At 38.5% G+C, this 23,851-nt stretch overlaps 1 protein-coding gene across 1 annotated transcript in view; it reads left to right on the top strand.

Moving 5' to 3' along the window:
- IPCEF1 (interaction protein for cytohesin exchange factors 1) overlaps positions 1 to 23,851 on the top strand; it is a 162,893-nt gene that overhangs the window by 105,362 nt on the left and 33,680 nt on the right. Inside the window, exons 6-10 of the mRNA XM_036247901.1 lie at positions 4,147 to 4,220; positions 5,722 to 5,793; positions 11,858 to 11,916; positions 13,043 to 13,131; positions 22,210 to 22,576. Of these exons, the coding sequence (XP_036103794.1) occupies positions 4,147 to 4,220; positions 5,722 to 5,793; positions 11,858 to 11,916; positions 13,043 to 13,131; positions 22,210 to 22,576 (661 nt within the window). The remainder of the gene's footprint in view (positions 1 to 4,146; positions 4,221 to 5,721; positions 5,794 to 11,857; positions 11,917 to 13,042; positions 13,132 to 22,209; positions 22,577 to 23,851) is intronic.

Below are 23,851 nucleotides of genomic sequence, written 5' to 3'. Positions count from 1 at the left end.
TCTCCATTCTAATTCAGCTCAGTGGAAGTATTTTCAGTGTTTTAGCTTTTTTGTTTATTTTGGTTGAGTAAGGAGCTGGGTCACCACAGGAGATGAAATTGTGTAATGAAGCAGGACTTGATTATGGAGGGCCTTTTATACTCTTCTAAGACGTAGACTTCATCCAAGGGCAATTGGGAACCGTGTAGGAGTTTAATGAAAAAAAGTGACATGAAGAATGTTCATGAGGTTTTGCTATTGCTGTGATTTTCATCTAAAGTGGAGGAAAGGACAGGGTTAGGGAGAAAGAGAGCCGTGTAGGAGACTTTTTCAGTCATTCAGGTGAAAGTTAATGTGGTCCGAAGAAGGTGGGAGGTGATAGATGGGCTGAAGAGCTGAGACAGAGGCAGCAATGATGTCTCCCATGTTCTTTTTTGACAACTACATAGAAAGTGATGTCACTCACTGAAGTAGAGAACACAGGAGAAAGAGGAACAGGCATTTCATGGAGTAAGATGATGAGTTTCATTTTAGATTTGTTATTCTTAGGGAATGTCTCAGTCATTCTGCTATAACAAAACACCAAAAACTGGGTGGCTTAACCAACAAGCATTTATTTCTCACTATTCTGGAGGCAAGGAAAGGACCAAGATCAAAGTGCTGGCAAATTCTGTGCTAGGTGAGGGCTCTTTATCTGGTTTGCAAACAGCTGCCTTTGTGCTGTACCTTCACATGGAGGGGAGAGAGGGGCTCTGGACCCTTCTTATCAAGGCACTAATCTTATCATGGGCTCCACCCTTATGTCCTCATCTAAACCTCTTTACTTCCCAAAGGCAACACCTCCAAATACCATCACAGTAGAGATTAGGGCTTCAGCATATGGATTTGAAGGGAGGGGGGCACATTCAGTTCATCACAGGGAACCCATGGAATACCCTTGTGAATAGGTAACACTAGGCAGTTGGATCCCTGAGACAGGATCTCTGGGTTGAATCCCAGTTTGAAGTATAGATTTTGGATGTGTGTATACAATGGTGATACATGCAGCTATGGGAGTGTGTATGATCCCCCACCGAGAGTACTGGAATAAGAAGAGAACAGGTCTGTGGTCAGAAATCTGGGAAACAGTGACATTGAAGAAACAGACAGGAGAACAAGACCCCTAGAATGAGAGCATGGAGTAGTTAGAAGCGAAGGGGCTCTGAAATGTGTTGTCAGTAAAGCAAGGCATTGAGGTATTTCAAGATGGAAAAGGCAGGCTATAGAGTTATATCAGTTATAGAGTCCACCTACGTGACGGCTCATAAAGGTAGATGGGACTTAGCAACATGTGGATGTCATTGGGGTTCATGGTAACTACACTTCTTTGGAACAGTGGACGTAGAAATGAATGGTGAATATAAATTATTTTTTTATTCTAACAAAAGTATAGAAATTTATATAAAAATAATCTGACATTTTATGCCCTGGCCTGTTTCACTCAGTGGTTAGAGCATCGGCCCACGGACCAGAGTCGAGGGTTCAATTCTGGTCAAGGGCACGTACCAGAATGGTTGCTATTCATCCCCTGCTCTGGTCCGGTCATGTGGGAGGCAACCAGTCGATGTGTCTCTCTCACGTCAATGTTCCTCTCCCTCTCTCCCCTTCCATCTGAAGATAAATAGAAAAATATCCTAGGGTGAAAATTAAAAAAAAAAAACTCTGACATTTTAGATTTTTTTGCACTGAGGTGAAACGTACATAAGATTAATGATTTTAGAGTGAGCAATTTGGTGCTGTTCAGCACACTCACAATATTGTCAGCCATCACCTCTCTCTAGTTCTGAAACACTTTCATCACACCGGAAGGAAAACCTGTGTGTATTAAGCAGTAGCTTTCCACCCCCACTCTCCTAAGCTCTGGCAACCACGAATCTGTGTTCTCTCCCTGTGGATTTACCTATTCTGACTATTTCATGTGAATGAAAGCGTACAGGATGTGATGTTTTATTTCTAGCTTCTTTCACTGGGCGTGATGTTCTCGAGGTTTATCCACCTTGTGGTATGTCAGCTCTCCATTTGTTTTCATGGCTGAATGATATTCCATTATGGATAGACCATAATTTCTTTATCTATTCCTCTCTCAAGGGGTATTTGGACGGTTTCTACCTTTTGGCTATTACGAGTAATGCTGCTGTGAACATACATGTACATGTATTTATTTGAGTACTTTTTCCCCACTTTTTTGGGTATATATCTCAGAGTGGAATTGCTGGAGTCTAACACAGTTTTTCAAAACTATACTTTTATATGATGTTAACAGAATCCACAGGAAGCACTGTGCATTGTAGAAAACATTAACTTACACAGTCTATGTTCTTTAAGTAATTCACATTCTCTTTGCGATAAGATTGGTGAAACCACCATCAAACACTTAAGGAGTCCATCAAGAGACAGAGGAGTTGAATGAAAAAAATACATATCCATATTATAAATGTGCGCGCGTGCACACACACACACACACACACACAATTTTAAAAAAGGAAGTTCCCTTTATTTTTATTTATATATTTTCAACTTGTAAATAGATATAGTTTCATTTAAAAATTTTTTATTGTTGAAAGTATTACAGATGTCCACCTTTTTCCCCCCAATGATTCCCCCCTCCCCACTTCCTCTCCCCTCCTGCTTTCCCCAAACTAACGTCTGTGTCCATTGGTTGTACATATATGCATGTAAGTTCTTTGGTTTATCTCTAAATAAGTTCAAGAGATAAACCAAATAACTTATTTATTTAATTTTTAAAATGTATTTTTTCAATTACAGTTACAGTTGACATACAATATTATATTAGTTTTAGGTGTACAACATAGTGATTAGACATTCATATAACTTACGATATGATCACCCTGATAAGCCTAGTACCCATCTAGAAAATACCCTTTAGAATTGAATTGTGAGTCTTATAAGAAGAAAACGTTTCAAGTGAGATGCTTGGGATAAATTGACTCATGTCAAAAGATGGGACAAGCGTAACGTTGGGTGTTTCAGTTTAACTTTTTTTTTATTGTATATGCCCCTAGTGGGAACCGAACCCGGGACTCTCTGGTCCGCAGGCCGACGCTCCAACCACTGTGCCAACTTGCACTCTTGTCTTTTTCTGAAGACAAGAGTGCAAGTTGCACTCAGTTGGCAATAAGGGAAAGAGACAGATGATGAAGTGAAGAATACCCATGGTGCTAATTTAATAGCCAGCTGATTTTAAAAATTAAGATTGTAATTTCAGAATCAGTTTTTGCTTATCGCCCAGTAACCACTGACTATCATTAATGTTCAATCTTGTGGTCTGTACTTCTCCACTTAGATGCCAGTGTGGATATTTGAGTTCTGTCTGTGATAAGCAGTCTAGCCTCCTTGTGGTTTAGTTAAATTTTATCCACATAGTAAAGATGAACAAAGATTAACTCTTAGAGAGGTGGAAGAATGATTGCATTTCCTATAAAAACATTGATGTCTTAAAGTAGCATTTATATTATGTTTAACAGTGTTACTTTCTTCTGCAGTCTCTCCTTTGTTGAAACAACTCCTAGGAATCAATTATGGATGAGATTTTCCCAGATATGACTCTGTGATTCATTTCCTAAGGAGCTTCTGACACTCTTGGCAGAGGAACTAATATTTTCTGGGTGTCTGTTAAATGTTTTATCTACCTGAACTCATTTAAGTCTTATAACAACCAATAAGTGGTAGATCCATAATATGAACCTCAATTTACTAACTCCAGGTCAGGCCTCTGTCTACCATATAAGAGTGCTAATTAGGTTCCGTCTTACATGCTGTGGGTCACTGTAGAGTAGTAGGCTGAGAATGATGCTGAGGATGCAAACAGCTGAGCTTTCTGTTGGGTTAGAAAGAGAGGAAGCGGTAGGGCAGGTCCGTTGGGTGCCATACAGTGGCCGTCTCTAAGCTGCGTCATGTTACTACTCATGGAAAGATAAGATCCTAGATGACTTCAGAAGAGAATATTAATTTCCCTAATAAAATGTGTATCTAGAATAAGTCCAGGGAGATATCTTTTGGTTCTCCCTCATTTCATTTATACTGTCTTTATTCAATGTATGTAATCTCAGTAAACTAACTGCTAGGGTTAATGCATTTGTTCATATATGTGCTACGCATATGTTTCAGGCAGAAAGAGCTGATGGATTTGTCAACCTGCCTGATTTCACCGTGGAGAAAGCATCTGAATGCAAAAAAAAGCAGTAAGTTGTCTGTCATTTTCCACAAAACTTCACACCAGGATAATATCCCTTCATAAAGTTCCTTTGGTGATGTGGTGATTTGGAAGTCAGTGAAGGTGACATTCAGTGTCTTAGAACTTTGGGCTTTGGCACCCTAAACAATAATAGAAGCTGTTAACCTGTTCTTTTCAGGAATTTCCTTTTGTGGAGCAGATGAATGTGAGAACCCCATGGAGCTTTGGCATGGCATGTTGTTAGTGACTGTGTCTGTGACAATTCAAAACAAGCTCCCTTCCGGAATTGGCAGGGAGGACAGATTTGGCAAGGCTTTGTCCTTGTGAAAAGAATGACTAGTTAAATAGAATTCTTCAGAGCTGTCTATATGATGGCAAGATCAGTTACTCTTTTTTAGTTTATAGAATGATCAGTAGCACCTTTACAATGGAATTCTCTTGAGATGTCCTAGACTTGGGGATTGCACCCTGAGATAATTTAAGTCGAAATATTTGAGAACGAATAGAAACCAGCAAGTCACCAGCTGTGGGCCTCATTTTATCGAGAAGGGAAGAGCCCACAGAGCTTGGACGTGCCTAGAACTCATGGGAGACTGCCCCGAGACCCGCTGTCCAGACTCCCAGCCAAGTGCTCTTGATAACATCCGGCTGCGTTCTGCACATGTGTCCTCTTCACCTTTTTCTTATTCTTTCTTCTACCTTTGACATCTTTTCCTGTTTTGTTAGAAAAGGGCATTTCATATTGATCTATGTTACAAGTAGCAGCAATGATTAGTTTATTTCTAAGAAACTGAATAAACTGGTGCTTGTTTTAAGTCTTTGCCATTCTGGAGTTGCCTCACTTATCCAGTGATACATGAGTTAGTGATGATGCTTGTAGTTTTGACCAAACTGTTTATAAATATCCTTGCCCATACCGTAGGATTTCCAGTCTAAATTGTAAAGGGGAAATGCTTTATTATTTGTTACCATTAATGTTTTATATTTTTATGTTAAACTAAAAGTCTGCCTTATATTTTTTCTTTACTAGATGGTCAAAGAAAGTTTTTGATGGATTATCTCTGTGTGGACGTTCTATACTTGATTAGTTTCCTATAAATAAATTCTTGTACATATTTGATTAAATTAATACTGTTCTCGAAGGAGTTGATTTGAGTATTTTGAAATGACACCTCTATCACTCTATATTTTAATTTATTGTCTCTATAGCAAAGTAGTTAGTAAATGAAAATAAAAGAATATGCCCATATGTTTTAAATAAAAACTTGATCATTCAAGACTCAGTCCTGTTCTGGATGTTCCAACAAAATTAATCCTCTGTTTTTTTGTTTTTGTTTTTTCAGTAAAATAGAGATTGGACAGTAGGTATTTAATGTGACTAAATTATGTTTTGTAAATTTACAAAGAAAGCCAGTCAGCTTACCATCCTTATATTTGACTGGTTTGTTTTCAAACTCATTGACGGTTACAAACACTAATTTCTTATGTCTCTGCTTTTCCCCTTCCAGTGCTTTTAAGATCAGCCATCCACAGATCAAGACCTTTTATTTTGCAGCTGAGAATACGCAGGAAATGAACGTGTAAGTAGAGGAAATTGTGAAATCCAGTCTTTATGGGAATAGACTTACTTTGGTCAGGTGTTTAAATTTTAAGCATATGTTTATATCAATTATTATTTTATTTAGTTCTGCTGCTTTAAGAATTAATCCCTTTAGCTGCTGTAAAGTCTTCTTGCTTTCTTCTCTAGTATTTGAAAGTGTTCTGGAGAACTATACTTATCAGAATGGCTATTTTAGGAAGAAGTCATGAGATTCTTTGGAGGAAACCACTAAGTTGAGGAAGGAAGAGGAAAGTCATTACAAGAAAATGTTAGAATGAGAATCAGGATCACAGAAAGAAAGGCTTGAAAGTATTATGTAACTGCGCTTGCAGCTTTTGGAAAGAGTTCTGATTTTTACACCATTTCATATGTGCTGTGTGATTACCATGATGATTCATGTGTTCATCACCTCTCCATGTTGAAGCCCTGATATTTTTCAGAACATTCTTGCTCAAAATAACATAAGCTAACATAAGTTTTATGTCCTTAAATTCCTGCTTCCCATGGGCTCTGTTTAAATAAGTGGAATATATACATAGATACAGCCATACTATATACTACCTGCTTGAGGCATCAGGGACATTCTGTTGGATTTAAGCTCTATTTTCAGAATTCTTCATGTCTCTTATTACCTTACATAGCTAATTAAAATATGTCTATGGAATACCTACTATGTGTCCCGTTGTAGCAGATCCTAGGCAATCGAAGTAAAGAATACAGACATAATTCCTCCATTCGTAGAGGTTATGGCTTAATCTATTTTATTTATTTATAATGTTTTCTTATCTGCCGTATATAACTTCTCTTTGACCCCTTGCTCTAGAAACTTAAAGAATAAAGAAGCTGCTTTTCACCAAACATGCATGAGCACGTGTGAGTGCGCGCGCACACACACACACACACACACACACACACACACACACCCCTTACAGGATATCCTGTCAGTAGCTCGGTCTAGCCAGCAGCATTCTCACTGGTTCCCCACACTCATCTCCCTCCACAACCCTTCCTATGAGGGCAGAACAGCTCTTTATGGAGAAACCCAGTGTTAGAAATGACAAGGCAAGAAACTGACAATCGAGTCTTTCAACCCAGTCCTTTACTTACTTAGACAAAGAGAGAAGTTGTTTCTTCCCTCTTTCTGATTTTAGCTTTCTCTCCCTGGCCTTCTCAAGTGTCTGGAAAAAAATAAGAGCAGATACACAAAAGGAGAAGATTTTAAAAATTTCGTAGGCAAAGCTCTTTATGTTCCACTTCATATTAGCAAGCCCTAGGTGTGTAAGGGGTGTGTGGAAGGCTTCATGTCTTGTCTAGCAGTACTTGGAGCCCTGATAGTCTGGAGTTGAGCCATCAATTAACCCCACTTGGACTCCACCCCCCATCCGCCCGTAGCCTCCTGCTGCCCCTGGCTTCTCTCAAACAGCGGCTTACATCTCCAGCTTCCTTCCTGTCTACATCCTTCCTACCCATCCTGTGGCTGGTTCTTTCAAAGTGGTTCTATTCTCTCTGACAAGGGAAGAGGGAGACTGAGTTCACCAGAGAAACAGTGCTGTTTTGTTAGCTAGTGAATTTCTCTTCCGGCTTAGCAAAATACATTTGTAAACCAGTATGAGTTTGGGACCCTTTCAGGGTTATTAACCTGTTACATTTCAGGCAGATTTGCTCTGTAATTCACTTACTGCGTTATTTCGCTCCCTGCTCACCCTCTTTTCCAGTTTATGTTTCTGTTTCTAGTCCATTTATCTTCAGTGCTCATGTCTTCCCTTTGCAGAGGTCTCACAGTGAGTAGAATTATATGACTATTAGGCTATACTTGTGACATGCACACTCTGCCTGGTTGGCTGTTAGATCAAAACCTTTCATAGTTACCAAAGCCAAGATCTTACTGCCTGTCTATGCTGTGAAGATCTGTTCATTTTACTTGAAATTATGTTAGCATTTGTCTTTCCAGCTTACAAACAAGATATGAATTGAAATTTGAATGTAAGGTGTCCTGATCCCGTGGTTTTGAATGACCTTTATAGCTGAAATTGTCCATCTGGCCACTCATAGAAAAATGGCCCATTTGTCTGTGCTTGAAAGTATCATAATTTCTTTTATTTATAATATCATTATTAAGTTTTATTATTCTAAGATGGTTTTTCTAAAAGCCGACAATGCAGAATCCCTTGGGCCTTCAGTATAACTTCTCCCACAAGGCTGTTGATGTGAGTTTTAAATATTTGTTCTGCAGTCACACCTGAAAAGCCTCCTTTCATGCTGATGTGGCTGTTGGAGCCAGTACATACTGTGTCTGGGTGTTTTTTATTTTTTATTTTTATTTGTTTAATCCTCACCCGAGGATACTTTTTTCCATGTATTTTCAGATAGAGTGGGAGGTAGGAAGGGAGAGGGAGGGAGGGAGGGAGAGAGAGAGGGAGGGAGGGAGAGAGAGAGAGAGAGAGAGATTGGCTGCCTCCTGCACGACCCCCTAGCCAGGGCTTGGGACCAAACTGCATAGGAGGCACATGCCCCTGACCAGAATCAAACCTGTGACTCTTTGGTCCTCAGGCCGATGGTCTAACCGCTGAGCCAAACTGGCCAGGGCTGTATCTGGGTGTTTCCTAGTGAGGCGGAGATGCTGGGGAAGGAGGGAATGAGTGGCATTTGCAGAGACGGGTCCTGTTTTGGAAGCTGGCTTCGTCAAGCTGCACTCTTGGGTGGTGACACTGCTCTTGGGGATGATGAAGGGAAAGGCAGTTAGGGTTAACAGAAATGCTGTGCATGCTGAAGGGACCCTCAGTAAGGACAGGGGTAAGTAACTAAGGGTAATGAAAGAGCTGGTTTCTAAACAAAGACTGGTGGTAGCTTGGCCTGCAGTGTGGCTCGGTAGATTGAGCATCCTCTCATTGACTGAGAGGTCCCAGTTCCGTTCTTCGTTCCATTCCCGGTCAGGGCCCGTACCCAGGTTGTGGGCTCCATCCCCAGTGGGGGGCGTGCCGGAGGCAGCCAATTGATATATCTCTTTCACATTGATGTTTCTATCTCCCTCTCCCTTCCTCTCTCTAAAAACTCAATAAAAACATATTAAAAAAGAAAAGACTGGTTGTAGCTGCCTTTCTCCCACGGTGCTTGCAGGAAGAATGTTCTTGTTTTGTACATCCATTTCTTAATACTTGTGTTTCTCCAACACACGCATTCACATCACGTCAACATACAACAAACTCCCAGGAAACATCTGTCATCTTTTATGGAAATATAAGTCTTTTTAGGCACCCATCTATTTAGCCACAAACAGAAAATTTTCTACTGCCTCAATGTTTAGAAAATAAGCTCTTAGCAAAGAAGGTGCTCTAAGCCAGTGGGTTCTGGAAAGAAAACAGTTGAACAAGATCTTAATCAATCACTAGTTTTTCACAGCAAGTAACTAGTCATGGCAATGAACAGGCCTGAGAGGAATTGTTCTCTTATTGCTAATACTCTCTTCCATTTTGCTATGTTTTTGTATTTTCATGTTCTAGAAGGAACTTAGAAATGCCTCTGCTTGTTTCGGGCATTCTCAGTTTAACACTATTTTTGCCTTGATATGTTAAAAATACTTTTATCTATTTCACTTTTTTAGATGTTTTTTGTGTGGGGAGGATCAGCTTATATAATTATGAAATTATGTATCAACTAAGAATGAGTTTATTTTAAAAAGTGAACCATTAAATTCATTGTGCTTTGCCTGTTCAGTGTTTAAAAATGTCCTTAAAAATATTTCTTTTAGTTTTAGGTAGTACATAAAACATATTCTTGTAAAAATATCATATAATACAGAAGGATGCAAAGTGAAAACCTTCCCCCACCCCCCAGCTTCTCTCCCTGGGATGAACTACTTTTAACAGCCTGCTGTGTACCTTTCCTGATACTTTCTTTGCATACCAATGTGTGCATACATACAAATATACAGCTTGAAAAGGTGGTGGCGGGGTGGTGGCGGGGGAGGGTAGAGGAATTAAGCCAAAAATTTAAGAAAGGGGAGAACTGATGGGCATGGACAACAGTGACGACAGCGTGGTCGAGGGGTATGGGCGGAGGTGGAGGAGGGCGGAGGGAATAAATGGCGATGGGAAAAAATGAAACAAACAAAAGTGCATTGACTCAGGCTAAACATGTTGTTTTTACTCCTTTTCTCATTTCACAGTATGGAGGATTTTTCCAGGCACTACAAGGCCCCCATCTGTGTTTTTATTAGCTCCATTATAACACGGTGCTGGTGGACTCATTGCCATATTTTGTGTATCCATTTTCCTATTGATGGACAATTATATATATATAAATATATTTCATTTTGCCATTGAAAGGCTTATTGAATTAACATTCTTCCACATTTTTTGTGCATATGAAGTTATGTTCTTGTAGGCTAGATATTTATAGTTAGAATTGTTGGCCAAAGGGATTGCATATTTAAATTTTGAATAGTATCATTGAATTGCCTGCTTAAAATGGGCTGTATCAGTTTTCATGTTCAACTCAACAAAGGATTAGAATGTTTTCTCCTAAATTCTAGAAATCGGAGATATTTAAAATGTTTGCCCATATAGTGGTGAAAAATATTTTCCTGTGTTTGAATATGCATTATCTAAAACACGATTGAAGCTAAGAAAATTTTTTCCATACGTTTATGAGCCATTTGTATTTTTGTGTGTGTGTGATTTCCTGTTTACTTATTTTGTTTATTATTCTGTTGGGTCTTGATGAACATTTCCAGTTCCTATGGCGTGATCTGGGCCCAGGTATTGTTCTAGTTAAGTGACCATTAGTGAGTACATGTTTCTCATGATGGTGAAGGAGACTTCATAGACGAGGCGGGAGCTCATCTTTTCCTTGTAGGCAGTCCTATTTTATTTATTTTTAAAAAATCAGATTTATTATATATTTTCTGTTAAAAAATGCAGCAAGGCCATGGCAGGTTGGGAACCGGGTAGAGATTCCTATCGATTGACAGTTGGGAATGTGCAGTACTCTGTCGTGGTGGGAGTGTAGCGTGCTGAATAGTTCATGAGGTGCATCACAAAGCTCAAGGAATCGAAAAGTACAAGTAAATCTGTCAGTCCATAGCATTCTTATTGTTATTCTGTTGGTGTTGGTAGACTTAGACCACTACCCAATGCTCTGGTTTCTCAAAAATAATACTCAATATGGAATATATTTTTTAAAATACAGAAAACTGGAAATAAGTAGAGAATAAATTGCTTAGATTATTACTGCCGCAAAACAATATATTACCTTTAAATAGGAGGTTATATAGTTACCAGCATATGGAATACACATGTTATAGCTTTTAAAAGTGTGTGTTATAAAATATGTTCCTAGCAAAACTCTTGAGAAGGAACTGCAGTGTCTTGAAGTTATAAGCCAAGTTTGAGTTCATTAAGGTTTTAATTGTTCAAATTTTGTTTTGATGTTTAGTTGGAATTTATTGCCAACAAAATGGCAAATCAACAAAAGAGATGACATTGACGGTTTTTGCTTTATATAAAATTCTTCAAGGAATTAAACTTTTCTCCAGTTTAGGAATATCTGTCTAGTTCTAGCCAGATCTTTTACTGATTAATATAAAGATTCTGGCTTAAAAAGATATCATCTTTTCTTTTTGTGTGTGTGAAATAAACAGGCATTTTAAGGATTATAGAGACAAAATTTTGATGGTCAAGTTGCTAAACTTAATACTAAAGATTTTAATGGTTGCTAACAATTTCAAATACACAATTGCAGAAGATGTATTTGTTCATATATTTAGAACATCCGATGTAGTTGCCCACAGAAGTCAACTGGATAATGGGCTACCTCATTTCTTTTCTTTTCTTGCAAAGAATGCACTGATTAAGGAAAAAAGTGTGAAACCAGAGGTTCTTCAGCTTCACAACCACAAATGTATGCTATTTCTGGAAATGTTTAGACTGATGTAGAATTATGACTTAACTTTATTGCAAAGTCTGGTACAAAACCTTCTTTTGAGGACCTAGGAGAAAGGTGACTAATCTCTTTGGTCAAACATTTGTTTTCTATTTAAATTTTAGGTGGTTAAACAAGCTCGGATTATCTGTAATCCATCACGAATCCACTACAAAGGATGAAGGTATGCTTTACTTTAAATTTCTGAAAATTTAGCAAGAATATTAGAATAGGATGAAATAAGATGAAAAAAGAAACCAAACAATGTCAAATTCTATGCATAGCCTTATCCTAATGAAACATACTTTGGCATTTAAAAAATCTGAACATATGTAGAGACATAATCACACTGACTCACCAGCATGGAGTAGAGCTTCCTATGCAGGCTATGAACGCTTTTCACACCTCAACTACTTGTTAGCAACTGTGGGCTTCAGTGACATCTCAAACAAAGTTGCCAATGCAAATGTTTTATTGCCCCACTTACTGGATTCTTACTCGTAGGCATTATCGCATCATGATCTAGATAGACACCTTTCATCCCACTATTTCCTTTCTGTTATTTTAAAGTTTCTACCAGATGTGTGCTGAGAATTCATTATTCTATATTAGGAACCTGAAGGTCAGATTGGGACACAGGCCGAGTCTCAATCTATAGCTTTCAGGGTTCACAGCTACAGGTGTCTAATTCCTCTTAATGAAGCAAATGCTCCTTAATAAGGAAAAGAAGGAGGCATTGGGTTGCCAGGTCACAGAGCTGATACTCTCTGAAATGCTCAAATCACATAGAACTTGGGAATTGGAACTAGGGAGTTATACCTTAGGATCGCAAAATCAAACAGTCTCAATTTAGAAATATAGAAAAGTGGCAATTTTTTTCCACCATCTCTTTCCGGGGGTGCCATACACCTGGCTCAGCCTGCCCTGCTACTGTTAGCAACGCCTTTGGCACCATTGATGGTTTACTTACCCTTCCAATTTCAACTCATTATGATTCCTGTGATCAGAATTAATCACTATTGATTTTATGCTCCATTAGTATATGCGGAATTATTTGAGGAATTATTTTGTTTTGCCTGGGCTACAGTTAGTCCCCTTCCTCTGTGTTGGGTGCTCCTTGAAGGCAGAAACCCTGATACGGCCATTCACGTTCCCCTCTTCTGTAATCTTGCGCCCAGTAGCTCCCTAGACGAGTACTTTCAGAACTGGAACGGAATTGCAGTAGCCAGATGGACAAGCCTCTCTGCTCTTGCGTTACGGAATAAGTGATAACGGAGTTGAAACATTAAGCATTTGCATTCTTGTTACAGAATGCTACAGTGAGAGTGAACAGGACGATCCCGAAATAGCTGTGGAGACAGCATGGCCTCCTTGCTCTGCGGAGACTCTGTCTCCTTCGGTATGTACCGACGTAATTGGTCTGTTGTTCATTGATCAAGTGCATGGATGTTATTCCTTCCAGTTGGGTAGGAATTACCTTGACGTATAATTTTTAGAACAGGCTAAATTAAGATACTTGCCAAAGAGCAAGCACAATTCTCAGGGTGCTGATTTTGAACCTTCTCCATAGCAACCCACTGGTATGACAAACTTGGAGAATTTGTGCATGAACCACAGATGTATCCGTCTCAGAAGATTCAGGGTAATCCCAAGGGCTTCTCAGTGACAGGTCACCGCTTGCCTAGACTTGTTTTATAATGTTTGGTTGTACCCTACTTATTCTCAGGAAGAATTGTAAGCGCCTTGCCTCGGTGCAGGTGTTACACTGTAAAACGAATGTAAAGAGGATGAAGACAGCGCATTCAGAGAAAACTGGAGTCAGGGAGCAGGAAGCCAGGAGCGGGACTAGTGTATTAGAGCTGCACATGGAATGATTCTGAATATTCACGAGAGAAAAATCCAGGATTTGGTTATTTAAAATTTTTTTTTAAATTTATCTTTATAGTTGAAAGTATACAGATGTCTCCCCTTTTTTCCCCTATTGACCCCCTCGACCCTGCTCCCCACCCCCAGCCTTCTCTGCCCTGTTGTGTGTGTCCATGGGTTATGCATATATGCCTGTCAGTTCTTCGGTTCATCTCTTCCTGCCCCCTCCCTCTTCCCTCTGCCATGCAGCAGTCTGTTCCCTGCTGCCATGTCTCTGGATCTATTCTGTTGGTCCGTTTATTCTGTTCATTAGAGTCCACATATAAGTGAGATCATGGGATACCTGTCTTTCTCTGCATGGAGGGACCTGAAGAGTATTATGCTAAGTGAGAAAAGTTCAGGTTTGACTTGAAGCTTTCAAAGTGTCCAGTGTAAGTTCAGGTTATTAATGGATGTCAATTTTGTGTTTTCCCAGTTCCTGGATTTAAGGTGTTGAGTATCATTTAAAAAATGATCTCTAGTGTTTACCTCTGTCAATGCATGTTTATGGTCGCGTTTCTAATTTATTTGGCTAGCAGCCAAGACCAGAAATAAATATTTGTTGACTATTTTTTAAAATCTCTATTAAATAAGATTAGCCAAAATTAAGCAAGACATAAATAAAATTACATTTTGAATATAGTAAATTTGGACTAGTTTTATAATCTACTTTCATAACTTTTTCTTAATGTAATCTTTCTCTTTTAAAATCAGTTTCTGAAACCTTTTATTGCTCCTAAAGTAGTTAAGAAGGCCTTCAATAAATGTTCCTTTTTGATTTAGTAAAGAAATATCTCTCTCTACCTTCTCTTTCTGTTTCTCTCTCTTATTTTAACCTGTAATATATAAGGATTTGGTTGGTTCTCTCTCTTTCTTTTCCTGAAATCTCCTCTCTTTCCCTCAGTACCCCAGATGTGACTCTTACATGATTTATTTTAGTTCTAAAATACTGTGATTTTCCTTTTCTTAATGGAAAATTAGTATCACCAATTACTTTACTAAAAGCATTGTCAGGTGCCTGGGGCTCTATTTGATGAAAGTAAATGCAATCAGTTATCTTCTTACATGAAGGGTCATGGCTCAGTTGCACTGTGCAGTGACAATCTTACATGATGTTATGGGGAATGATGTTTTAAAAACAAATAATTGAAGGGGTGCTTATGAAACCAGTAAGTTACGTCATGGAAGTAGGAGGATCCTTTAGAATTTCTGAGTCATTAATCAAATTTTTTTCGAGATCTATGTTGAACATTTTTGGGAAGGCCAATAAGGCTAACATTTTTTTCTGAAGAAATATATTAGAAATAGATAAATGTTGAAGGGCTAGATTTTATTTTTCTTAGAAATAGAATATGTTCTTCATTCTTGCATATTTCCCACGCAGATTTTGTTTTTGTTTCTTCTTGTTTCTGAAAAACAAACATGTGAGACACTTGGTTAAAATAACATTTAAGCTTTTTATTTAAAAAGATGAAATTTAAAAGATCACAGTAACTTCTATCCAGAGCGTGACTCAAGTTGTTTTGGCTCAGTTTAGCAGTCTAGCTGTGACTGATCTATAGAAGCCTAGGCAAAAAAGAAAAAAAACCCGACCCCCAAGTTCTTGCTTTAAAAAAAAATTGAGTAACAAACTTTCATTTTGGAATGATGAGCTCAAAAGAATAAAATCCTATTAGTCTGGAAAATTCTCTCAATAATTAAAAAAATATTGACTTAAAATTTTAATTCAATATCCAATTATTCTATTGGCTATCAGCACCAGACCAGTTTGGACCTCTGCCTCCAGAGGCTGAATCCCACTCCACAGTTCAGTCTTCCATGGGTGAACAAGAGGTTTTTGTTTATGCTCCTTTTTTTCTTGAGGAGGCTTCACAGGGTGGGTACTGGACAGGACATCCATTTAGTCATAGAAAATTAGAAATGGGAGCTTTTTGACAGGTCTAGTAAAACTCAAAATAGATGGGAGTCTGTATTTCACTTTGGAAGATCATTTGTAGAAGTCACTTTCCATGATTACCTGAAATCACAAAAGAGCAAAAAGGGAACCAACTTCATTCATGTTTTAAACCTGATATTAGAAGTTACAAAGTCATTTAAGAGCTATAAAAATCATTGAAGATCTGTCCCAAAGATCTTCAGGGTGGGACAAAAATAGTTTTACAGTTGTTTGTGTGGAAAAATAATATAATAATTAATAAATAATAATGTGAGAATAAACTCTGTGCTTCATGTACTCACAACTATAAACCTTTGCTCCACCCTGTATTTTCCCTTTAAATTTAATTTTTAAACCTCATTGTGTGAAAACTTGATCTGTGGTTATATGCTTATTAATTGATTTAACAAATATTTGCTGAGAGCCACTGTTCTAAATACTTGGGACACATCAATGAAAAAAACCAAAACAAAACAAAAAACCAACACTGATTGATTTCTTTGTGGACCTACAAAGAAACCTACAGTTGAGGGAAACTGAAGAAAAAAAACAAAACAAAACAGAAAACCAACACTGATTGATTTCTTTGTGGACCTACAAAGAAACCTACAGTTGAGGGAAACTGAAAATAAACAATCAACATAAGTAAAATATCTGCTATGTCAGTAAAAGAAGAAGAGCTGGGTGAGTGGGGGAGGTCAGGAATGCTTGAGGTCGGGTTGCAGCAATGAATAGGGGGCCAGCACAGGCTTGAGTGTGAGCTCAGATCTCACACTCAAGATGGTGAGAGTCAGCCAGGTAGATATTTTGGGAAGGAGTTTTCCAAGCATAGGAGACAGTTCAAGCCAAGATCTCCTTGGTGCATTCAGGGTAGTGCAAAGAAACAGGGTGGCAGGAGCAGGGTGAACAAAGATGAGAGAGAGCAGCAGGAAATGGGCATGGAGTAGTGGTGGGCATACCATGTGGGGCCTGTGCTATTGGAGTTGTTTAGGGAACCTTCAGAAGTTCCCTAACTTCTGAAGCAGAGGAGTGATGTGATCAATTTCCATTGTGAAAGGACCCTTCAGGCTGTGTTGAGAGGACCTTGGACGTGGGGCTAATTATAAAATCAAAAAAATTTAAAGGAAGGTGTGCAGTGAGACATGGTGGTGATTCAGAGCAGGGCATAGTTGAGAAATGAAATCGTCGGATATTGAATCTGGTTAGACAGACAACCCAATAGGTAGATCGTACATGAGAGAAAATGAGAAGATAAATGTTTGTAATTCCAGCTCCAACAAGCTCGTGCAGATCATTTTGACATGACAGTCCCATATTTTACTGCTTTTGAGAAGTACAATTCCTTTATATCCAAATGATGAAAAAAAAATAGCTAAGAAGAGATCAGTGATAACAAACCCTACAAACTGTGGCCCATCAGCCAGTAGCAGAGGAGGAAGTCTCTTAAACACAGGAAGTGATAGAATCACTTTTAGAAATTAAAATGTAATCCTAGTAGGATAACTCCTGCACAGGTGTTTACTAAAGCTTACTTGATCTTTTGCTGTCTACTATATTAACTAATAGAAGTGCTTGCACATGAGATAGTTGTAAGAAACCTTATCAGCGACTACACATTTAAGGAAAAGTTAGAACATTTCATGTTTTCTCCTCAAGATGCAAAAAAGTATAAGCTCTGCGGTTGAACATTTAACTGATTGTAAGATTATTCTAAAATTGTCTCTTACGTGTTTGTTTCTTGCTTTAACAGTTCATCTTCTCAGCCTGCCCTTCTGGCTGTCAATCACAAGATGGGTTGGCTGTCTCTCAACCAGTCTTATGTCTTCCATTCCCGTTGCCCTGTTTGGGACCACAGCAGCTGTTGCTTGGGTTATTGAAATAGCAGGTTATTTGTTTTCTCAGTCTCTCATCTCTTTCTCCTCTTAAAAACCACATCCAAATTAGTCTATCGAAAGTACAGTCCTATAATATTGATTCACCTAGCAAGACCTTTCAGTAAACCCTCATTGCTTATCACATTAATTCTGGACTCAGTGGCATGATATTGAAGACACTGGGCTTACTTGACACCAGCCCTACAGCCTTGTTGCTGATGTCTCCATTGCCATCATCTCAATAAACTGCTGGCTGTTTTCCCCAAAGCTCTCCAGACTTTCCTGCTCTTCAACCTGGAACTATAAAGTTTCTCCACTTGCAGGCACCTCTTACCCTCACCCTAAGTCCACCTTCTAAATACCTTTCAAGACAGGTTCGAATGTGACTTTGTTCATTAAAGCTTCCTTAGTTCTTTAAGTCAGGATAATCTTTCCCTCTTCTGAATTCTTTATATACCTATAGTGCATTGTTTTTGATACCTTTTCATGTTTTCATCTGCCTTATATTATTGATTTTGTGTATCTGGTGTATTTCTCTGATTATTAAGTTCTTAAAGTCAGAGTCCAATATCTTTCTCTTTACCCATAACATTTAGGACTATGCCTAACACATACTTGAAACTAGTATTTATTAATGGACTGATACATGAGTGAATGGATGATTGTTGTGATATAATCCACATCCTCAACAGATTGTTGTTCTACGAACACTTTCCTGTGAGATCGGGAAAGTTACTACTTCATACTTGTCTAGTGCTTTCATATCGCCTTGGGAAGGGTGATTCCATTGGACTTTCCCACAGATCCCACATTTGTTTCTCAAGTGGGTAAGCCACATTCCAGAGAAGTAAATAAAACCATCCCAAGTATCATTTGCAAGCTTAAACTTACATTTTTTTAAAGAATATTCTTTTATGTTATCTCATTTGCTCCTCTTGGTAAATCTGTATCAGTCAATCAGGCAGCTGAGAAATATTTTTGTCTATGGACCATGTACCAGGTACGGGAGGCTGAACTGAGATTGTGTCTCTTTCCTTGAGCATCTTGAGTTCTAAGTTGAGGAAGAGGCACAATAAATGTGTAATTCAAACAAAATGATCTCAAGTGCTGATAAATGCTATGAAGAAGGAAAAAATAGGGCAGTGTGCCAGGGAGTGGCCGGGATTGGGAATGGGAGGTATTGCTTTGTCTATGACTGTTGGGGAACAACCTGCTGAGGAAGTGATATTTGATTGAGACCAAAATCATGGGAAGAAGGAAGCCAATGAGCAATCCACAGACAGAGCCTTTATGGCACAAGGAGCCAGAGATTTTCTCAAGGAACAGATAGAACACCAACATGGCTGGAAAGAAGGGGGCAGCAGAGGTGGAAGCAGGTGGTTCTGGAGGGGCTGGTAGGGGTTCATGTAGACCTTTCCAGCTGTAATGAAGACTAGGCTATTTTTCTACTTGTATGGGCAGTTATTAGAAGCTTTTCAGCGGGGGAATGTCTTGATCTGTTCTATGTTTTAGAAATACTCTAGTTATTGTTCAGAGGATAGACCTGGATGGGGAGAGGGTGAGTGATGGTGGAGACAGGAAATTAGTAGAATAGGACTTGGAGGTAAAATGGCTTCTCCAAGGTCATGGATACTAAGTGTTGGGTTGAGGAAGGGAGTATTTTGCCACTTCATTGTCCAAGGCCATGCAGAATGTCAGTGGCAGGAGTAGGGAGTATATGATATTCAGGTCTCTGGAATTTTAGGGTAATGCTACTAGCATATGGTAGAAATACAGACAACACTTTCTAGGGCCAAAGAGCAATTGCCTGGCTTGTTTTTGTTGATATAGCTAATAAAAGGAATGAAAAGCTCTGTACATTCCTTTTTTTCTCATTTGGTTTTATTATGTTTAGTCTTAAGTTATTCCTGTATCTTCCATTTTTTAATATGCTTTGACTGATGTTGCGTAAAGTGTATATGCTGACTCACTTCTTCCTAATTTCAGGCTTTGGGTGGCCATTTAAAACTATTTTCTCCATGTCAAACTTATGTTTTTAAAACAATCCAAAGAAAAAGATTATGGAGCTAATCAGCATTTGTACTATGCTTCTTTGATGAATAAAAGTATACCGAACATGGGGAAAAGTAATATTGAATTTTTAATTTAATCATATACATAGTGTCTTCATTAACATTATACTCTTTCAAATGTCTTTAAATCTCATTAAAAATAAATTATTTAAATCCCAAATGCTCTGAAATGAATGAAATCCCATACAAATGTTAATATCTAATGAATAAGATGATACTTTTGTCTGTGATTATGAGAATATTTTGTGAGAGTGTTTGTACTGCAGTCAGTACCTGTCACCCTTGGCTCTGAGGGTTAGGATAAATCATCCATAGCAACTTTACAGAGAATTTCAGGGTCTCTTCAATAAGAGGTTGGGCGTCCCAGGGCTGTTTTTCTTCATACAGCTGGCTCTCTAGTCTGCTCTCTGTTGGCATGACACATAGCTACAGTTAGTAGCTATAGGATGGTAAAAATAAGGAGCCGTGATGTAGCACCACACTGACTGTTATGCACATTCCCATATGGAATCCTCCGCAGTACTCCAGGTTCACTTCGATCTGCATTTCGTAGGTCTCTTTTCTAATGAAAACTCCCTCCGACCTGATATGTGTAATCTTTTTCTCATTTTCTTCTTTCCAGTTTTCTCCTCTTCCTCCTCTGGTTGATTTGTTTCTCCATTTTAAAATCACATTTATAAATGTGACCTGGTGCTAGAGAAAGTGGGTTGAAAGCATGTGACTGTGTTTGAGTAGTACCATAAACAGGAGTGCCATCCACAGGCATCTCTGATGCTCACTGAACACGTCTTTCTTTAGTCCTTTAAGCAGAGTTTTGAGGTTCAAAGAGGTTTGTGGAATGTCCTGCAGCAATTGTGTTTTGTTCAAGCACCCATTTTGCTATAATGTACTTAGAGTAGCATCAGCAGGAGTGACAGAAAATGCTTGTGCTTAGTCTCTGCAGAAAAGGAAGCTGGACACATGGAAGCCAAGTTTTACCAAAATAGCTCACAAGAAGGGAACGCATTAGAACTGGGCCCAAATAGGTACTTCTGTTGGTATTTATTTTATAGATCCTACTGGTGGGTAAACTATTCCTGGCATTTATTTGGATAGTTTTATAGGTGGGCATTGCTTTCTCCAGATAACTGGGGTTTCATTTAGTGACTTACAGGTCTTTCTTTGATCTCTTGGTCATTAAATGGTCGGAGTGCTTTAAGGCAACTGGTTCCCAAGTTCATTGACATATTCCTGAATAGAAAGTTTTCAAGTGTGTTATTATTAAGAAGATGTGGGCAATGAGTTAGTAACCTAACTAGATATTTTAATGTCATGCTACTAAAAAGTGGGTTTGTTGATTATTTGAGAACCCATGTCATAGTATGCAGCCAATTGGGCACATATTGAATAAATAACTGTCTTTCCCATCAGAATTCAGAGCTTAGAACTTGCAACATTTTTGGCTTGGAACAAAGCCAACCATTCTGAGTTAGTTGCAATGATACTGAGGGTTTTGGGTAAAGATACTAATTTACTGTTTGGCTTCTTCCTTCTAATAATTCCTTTCTTCCCACTTCCTTGAAGTTTTGAATGCTTACAATTGATGAAAATATTTCATAGGATGACATAATGAAACTGAACCATAAAATGCCTTCTCTGTCTTACCTACCGTTGGAAGTATAGAGTGATACATAGAGCACTGGTATCTAGATTTATGGATTTTACTGGTCAATAAAATAAAAAATGGAAGGACAACATATAGTTGTCAAACCTTTATTTTTCTATGTAGAATATTTAAAAAAAACACACACACACTTCAAAAAGTAAAGAGCTAATGACTACCATTACCATTTTCCAAATATATTTTAACATCAAAATGTAACAAGGATATAATCTCAGAATAAATGAAGTCTTTACCAAGAGAGGACAATTGATGATGTTGCATTGATGTTTTCTCCATGGACTGGTGAAAATTTCACCAGGGATTGTTATTCAGCTTTGGACTGTATGTTAGGGACTGCTTTCCGAATGTCCTACATCATCAACACATTTTACATAGTCTGTGGTGCAGTTTTTGGTTTATCTGTAATGAATTAGGAGCCTACAAATGTATCCTTGTCTTCTTTGGCAAAAGCTTTTAAAGTATTGAAAAGCAAATGAGTTAACATCTCACCTAACTATGTAGTTGTGAGCTGATACTGGTCATGTACTAAGTAATATGTAAAAGATATTTAAGGGTACAAATATACATGCTTTGCCCACATATATTGGTTATCACTCAGTTAATATTATTTTGCTTCCTCTCTGGCTCCAGCTTTTGTTTCTTTTTTAAGTCACATTTCTTAAGATTTTTTTTGCCCAGTTTAGTGATAGACTATAATCTTCTTTTTTGCTCAAAGAGTCCTCAGTATTCCAAAGAAGTCCCCAAAGAGGCCTTTTAAGTTTCTGGAGAACATTGAAGAATAGGGTAAATTATGATATGGAGATTTTTTTCAGACTCAAGAACAGTGAAATCAAAATTATACAAACCAGTTTTTGGAAAATGGTATTGATGATGCCTGTTATATGGATATAAATATCATATATTTCCTTTTGACTGTCTTATTATTGGCCACTTTTTGAAACACTTAGGGTAAATTTCATTGAAAATGAAAAGTAGAGAATGCTGGCTTAATAGTGACTCATTTATTTTTATTTTATGTGCAAAACAGGCAGCACAACGGGCATCTTCATCTTCACCCAAACTGAGTGAAACATTGTGCTCTTTCTCTTCCCTGGAAAATACCACAAGGACACCGAGTACCTTGTCCTCCTTATCTAAAGAAAGACAGTCCTGGATTGACATGAACAGTTCCTCTGCAGCTGAAGATGTGAGCCCGTCTATAGCCGTTGCCATGGAGTTTCACCCACCTGCACCCTCAGGGGCAGACAGTCAAAGGGCGCTGGAGAACAGCGTTGCCACCTCGGAAAGTAGATTTTTGAACTCTCTATCTGGTGAGAAAACATCTTCATTGAGTAGCAACCTAGACCATCTCACTGTCCCAGACCAGCTTACTGGACCAAAGATGATGGACAGAGGTAAGCCAAGCCATTGTGTACTCTTCTTTTGAGAATGACTGTTTGGGTGTGGATGTGGAACTCTGATGTTATTTTGTTAAACGAGTGTTGAACATCATGAATGATGATTCAGGAATTAAACAGTCTCGTGGGGCTAAGCCAAGGCGCTGTCTCTGTGGAGGAGTTTGCATGTGGAAAACTCCAGCTTCGAGGCCAGTCATGATCAGCTATAAGCATCATGAACCACAGTCAACTGAGACACGTGATCATAAAATAATGATATTTTTTTCACCAAGCCGAGGAAAGGCTTGGTTCTTTTCTTGGTCCCATGTTCTATGCTCTGAAGCTTGTAAGAATTAGATCAGGGTTTTGTAGACTGATATGTGGAACATCATTTCCTTGTTTCCAAATAAACTTAGAGCAACCACCTTCCCTGGACCACACCCGCAGAGTTGGGTTAGCCAGTAGGTTCCTGAAGGTGCCCATGTGGTTAACAGGAAGAGAGACAGTTTGCATACCTTTTGGAAGGCAGCCCTAGAACTTTAAAACACAAAGAAGGTCACAATTTATGCTCTTGAAAGAAAAATGTCTTCGCAAAGAAAAGAGCTAATGGAATGTAGAGATTAATAATGTGAGTCTTCCTAATGCTCTGTGATGGTTGGTCCTTCCTTTCATGCCGCCTAACTTTTTTATTATTAGGTTCACCCACGATGTGTCTTTTCTGATGGTCTGTGCCTTATTCATTCTGGTGTAGAACAAGCTTATCTGACATAAGATACTGAGCAATGATGCAGTGATAAGTTGGGTTTAGATATTTTTTTCCCTGTATTGTTGAGAGAAAGTTGACTGGCTACGTTGTTCCTGTGATATTTAGCCAGAGTGGCCGATGGCATCGGTGACTGTTCCCCCATCTCCTAGCCTAACCAGGAAACTTTTTTTTTTAAGACCTCACATTTTTAGATGTATTCTGTTTCATTTAGTATTTGTTATCAGAGTAATTTAGGCCAAGGATTACAACTGCAGACAAAGTGTGTGTGTGTGTGTGTGTGTGTGTGTGTGTGTGTACAGTATTTTAAAGAGTGTGAATTGGAATCCTAAGGCTGGGAACTCATTCTTCAGTCACCACAATTGTCATAGTGATGTTTCACACAGTTGACTTATCTGCCTGGCCTCTGTTGGCGTTTTCAATTGATACCCCAGTGGTCTCTTTTACATTTTAAAAAAGTAGAGTGAAAGAAGGTATTGGTAAAATAACCCACGTCTAGAGGTGAATGAGGTGGGGCAGGGAGGAGAATG

The sequence above is a fragment of the Molossus molossus genome, unplaced genomic scaffold, assembly GCF_014108415.1.
Source record: "Molossus molossus isolate mMolMol1 unplaced genomic scaffold, mMolMol1.p scaffold_m16_p_8, whole genome shotgun sequence".
NCBI lineage: Eukaryota > Metazoa > Chordata > Mammalia > Chiroptera > Molossidae > Molossus > Molossus molossus.
The sequence above is the reverse complement of the archived record's forward strand: the minus strand, read 5'-3'. Positions and strand labels throughout refer to the sequence as shown.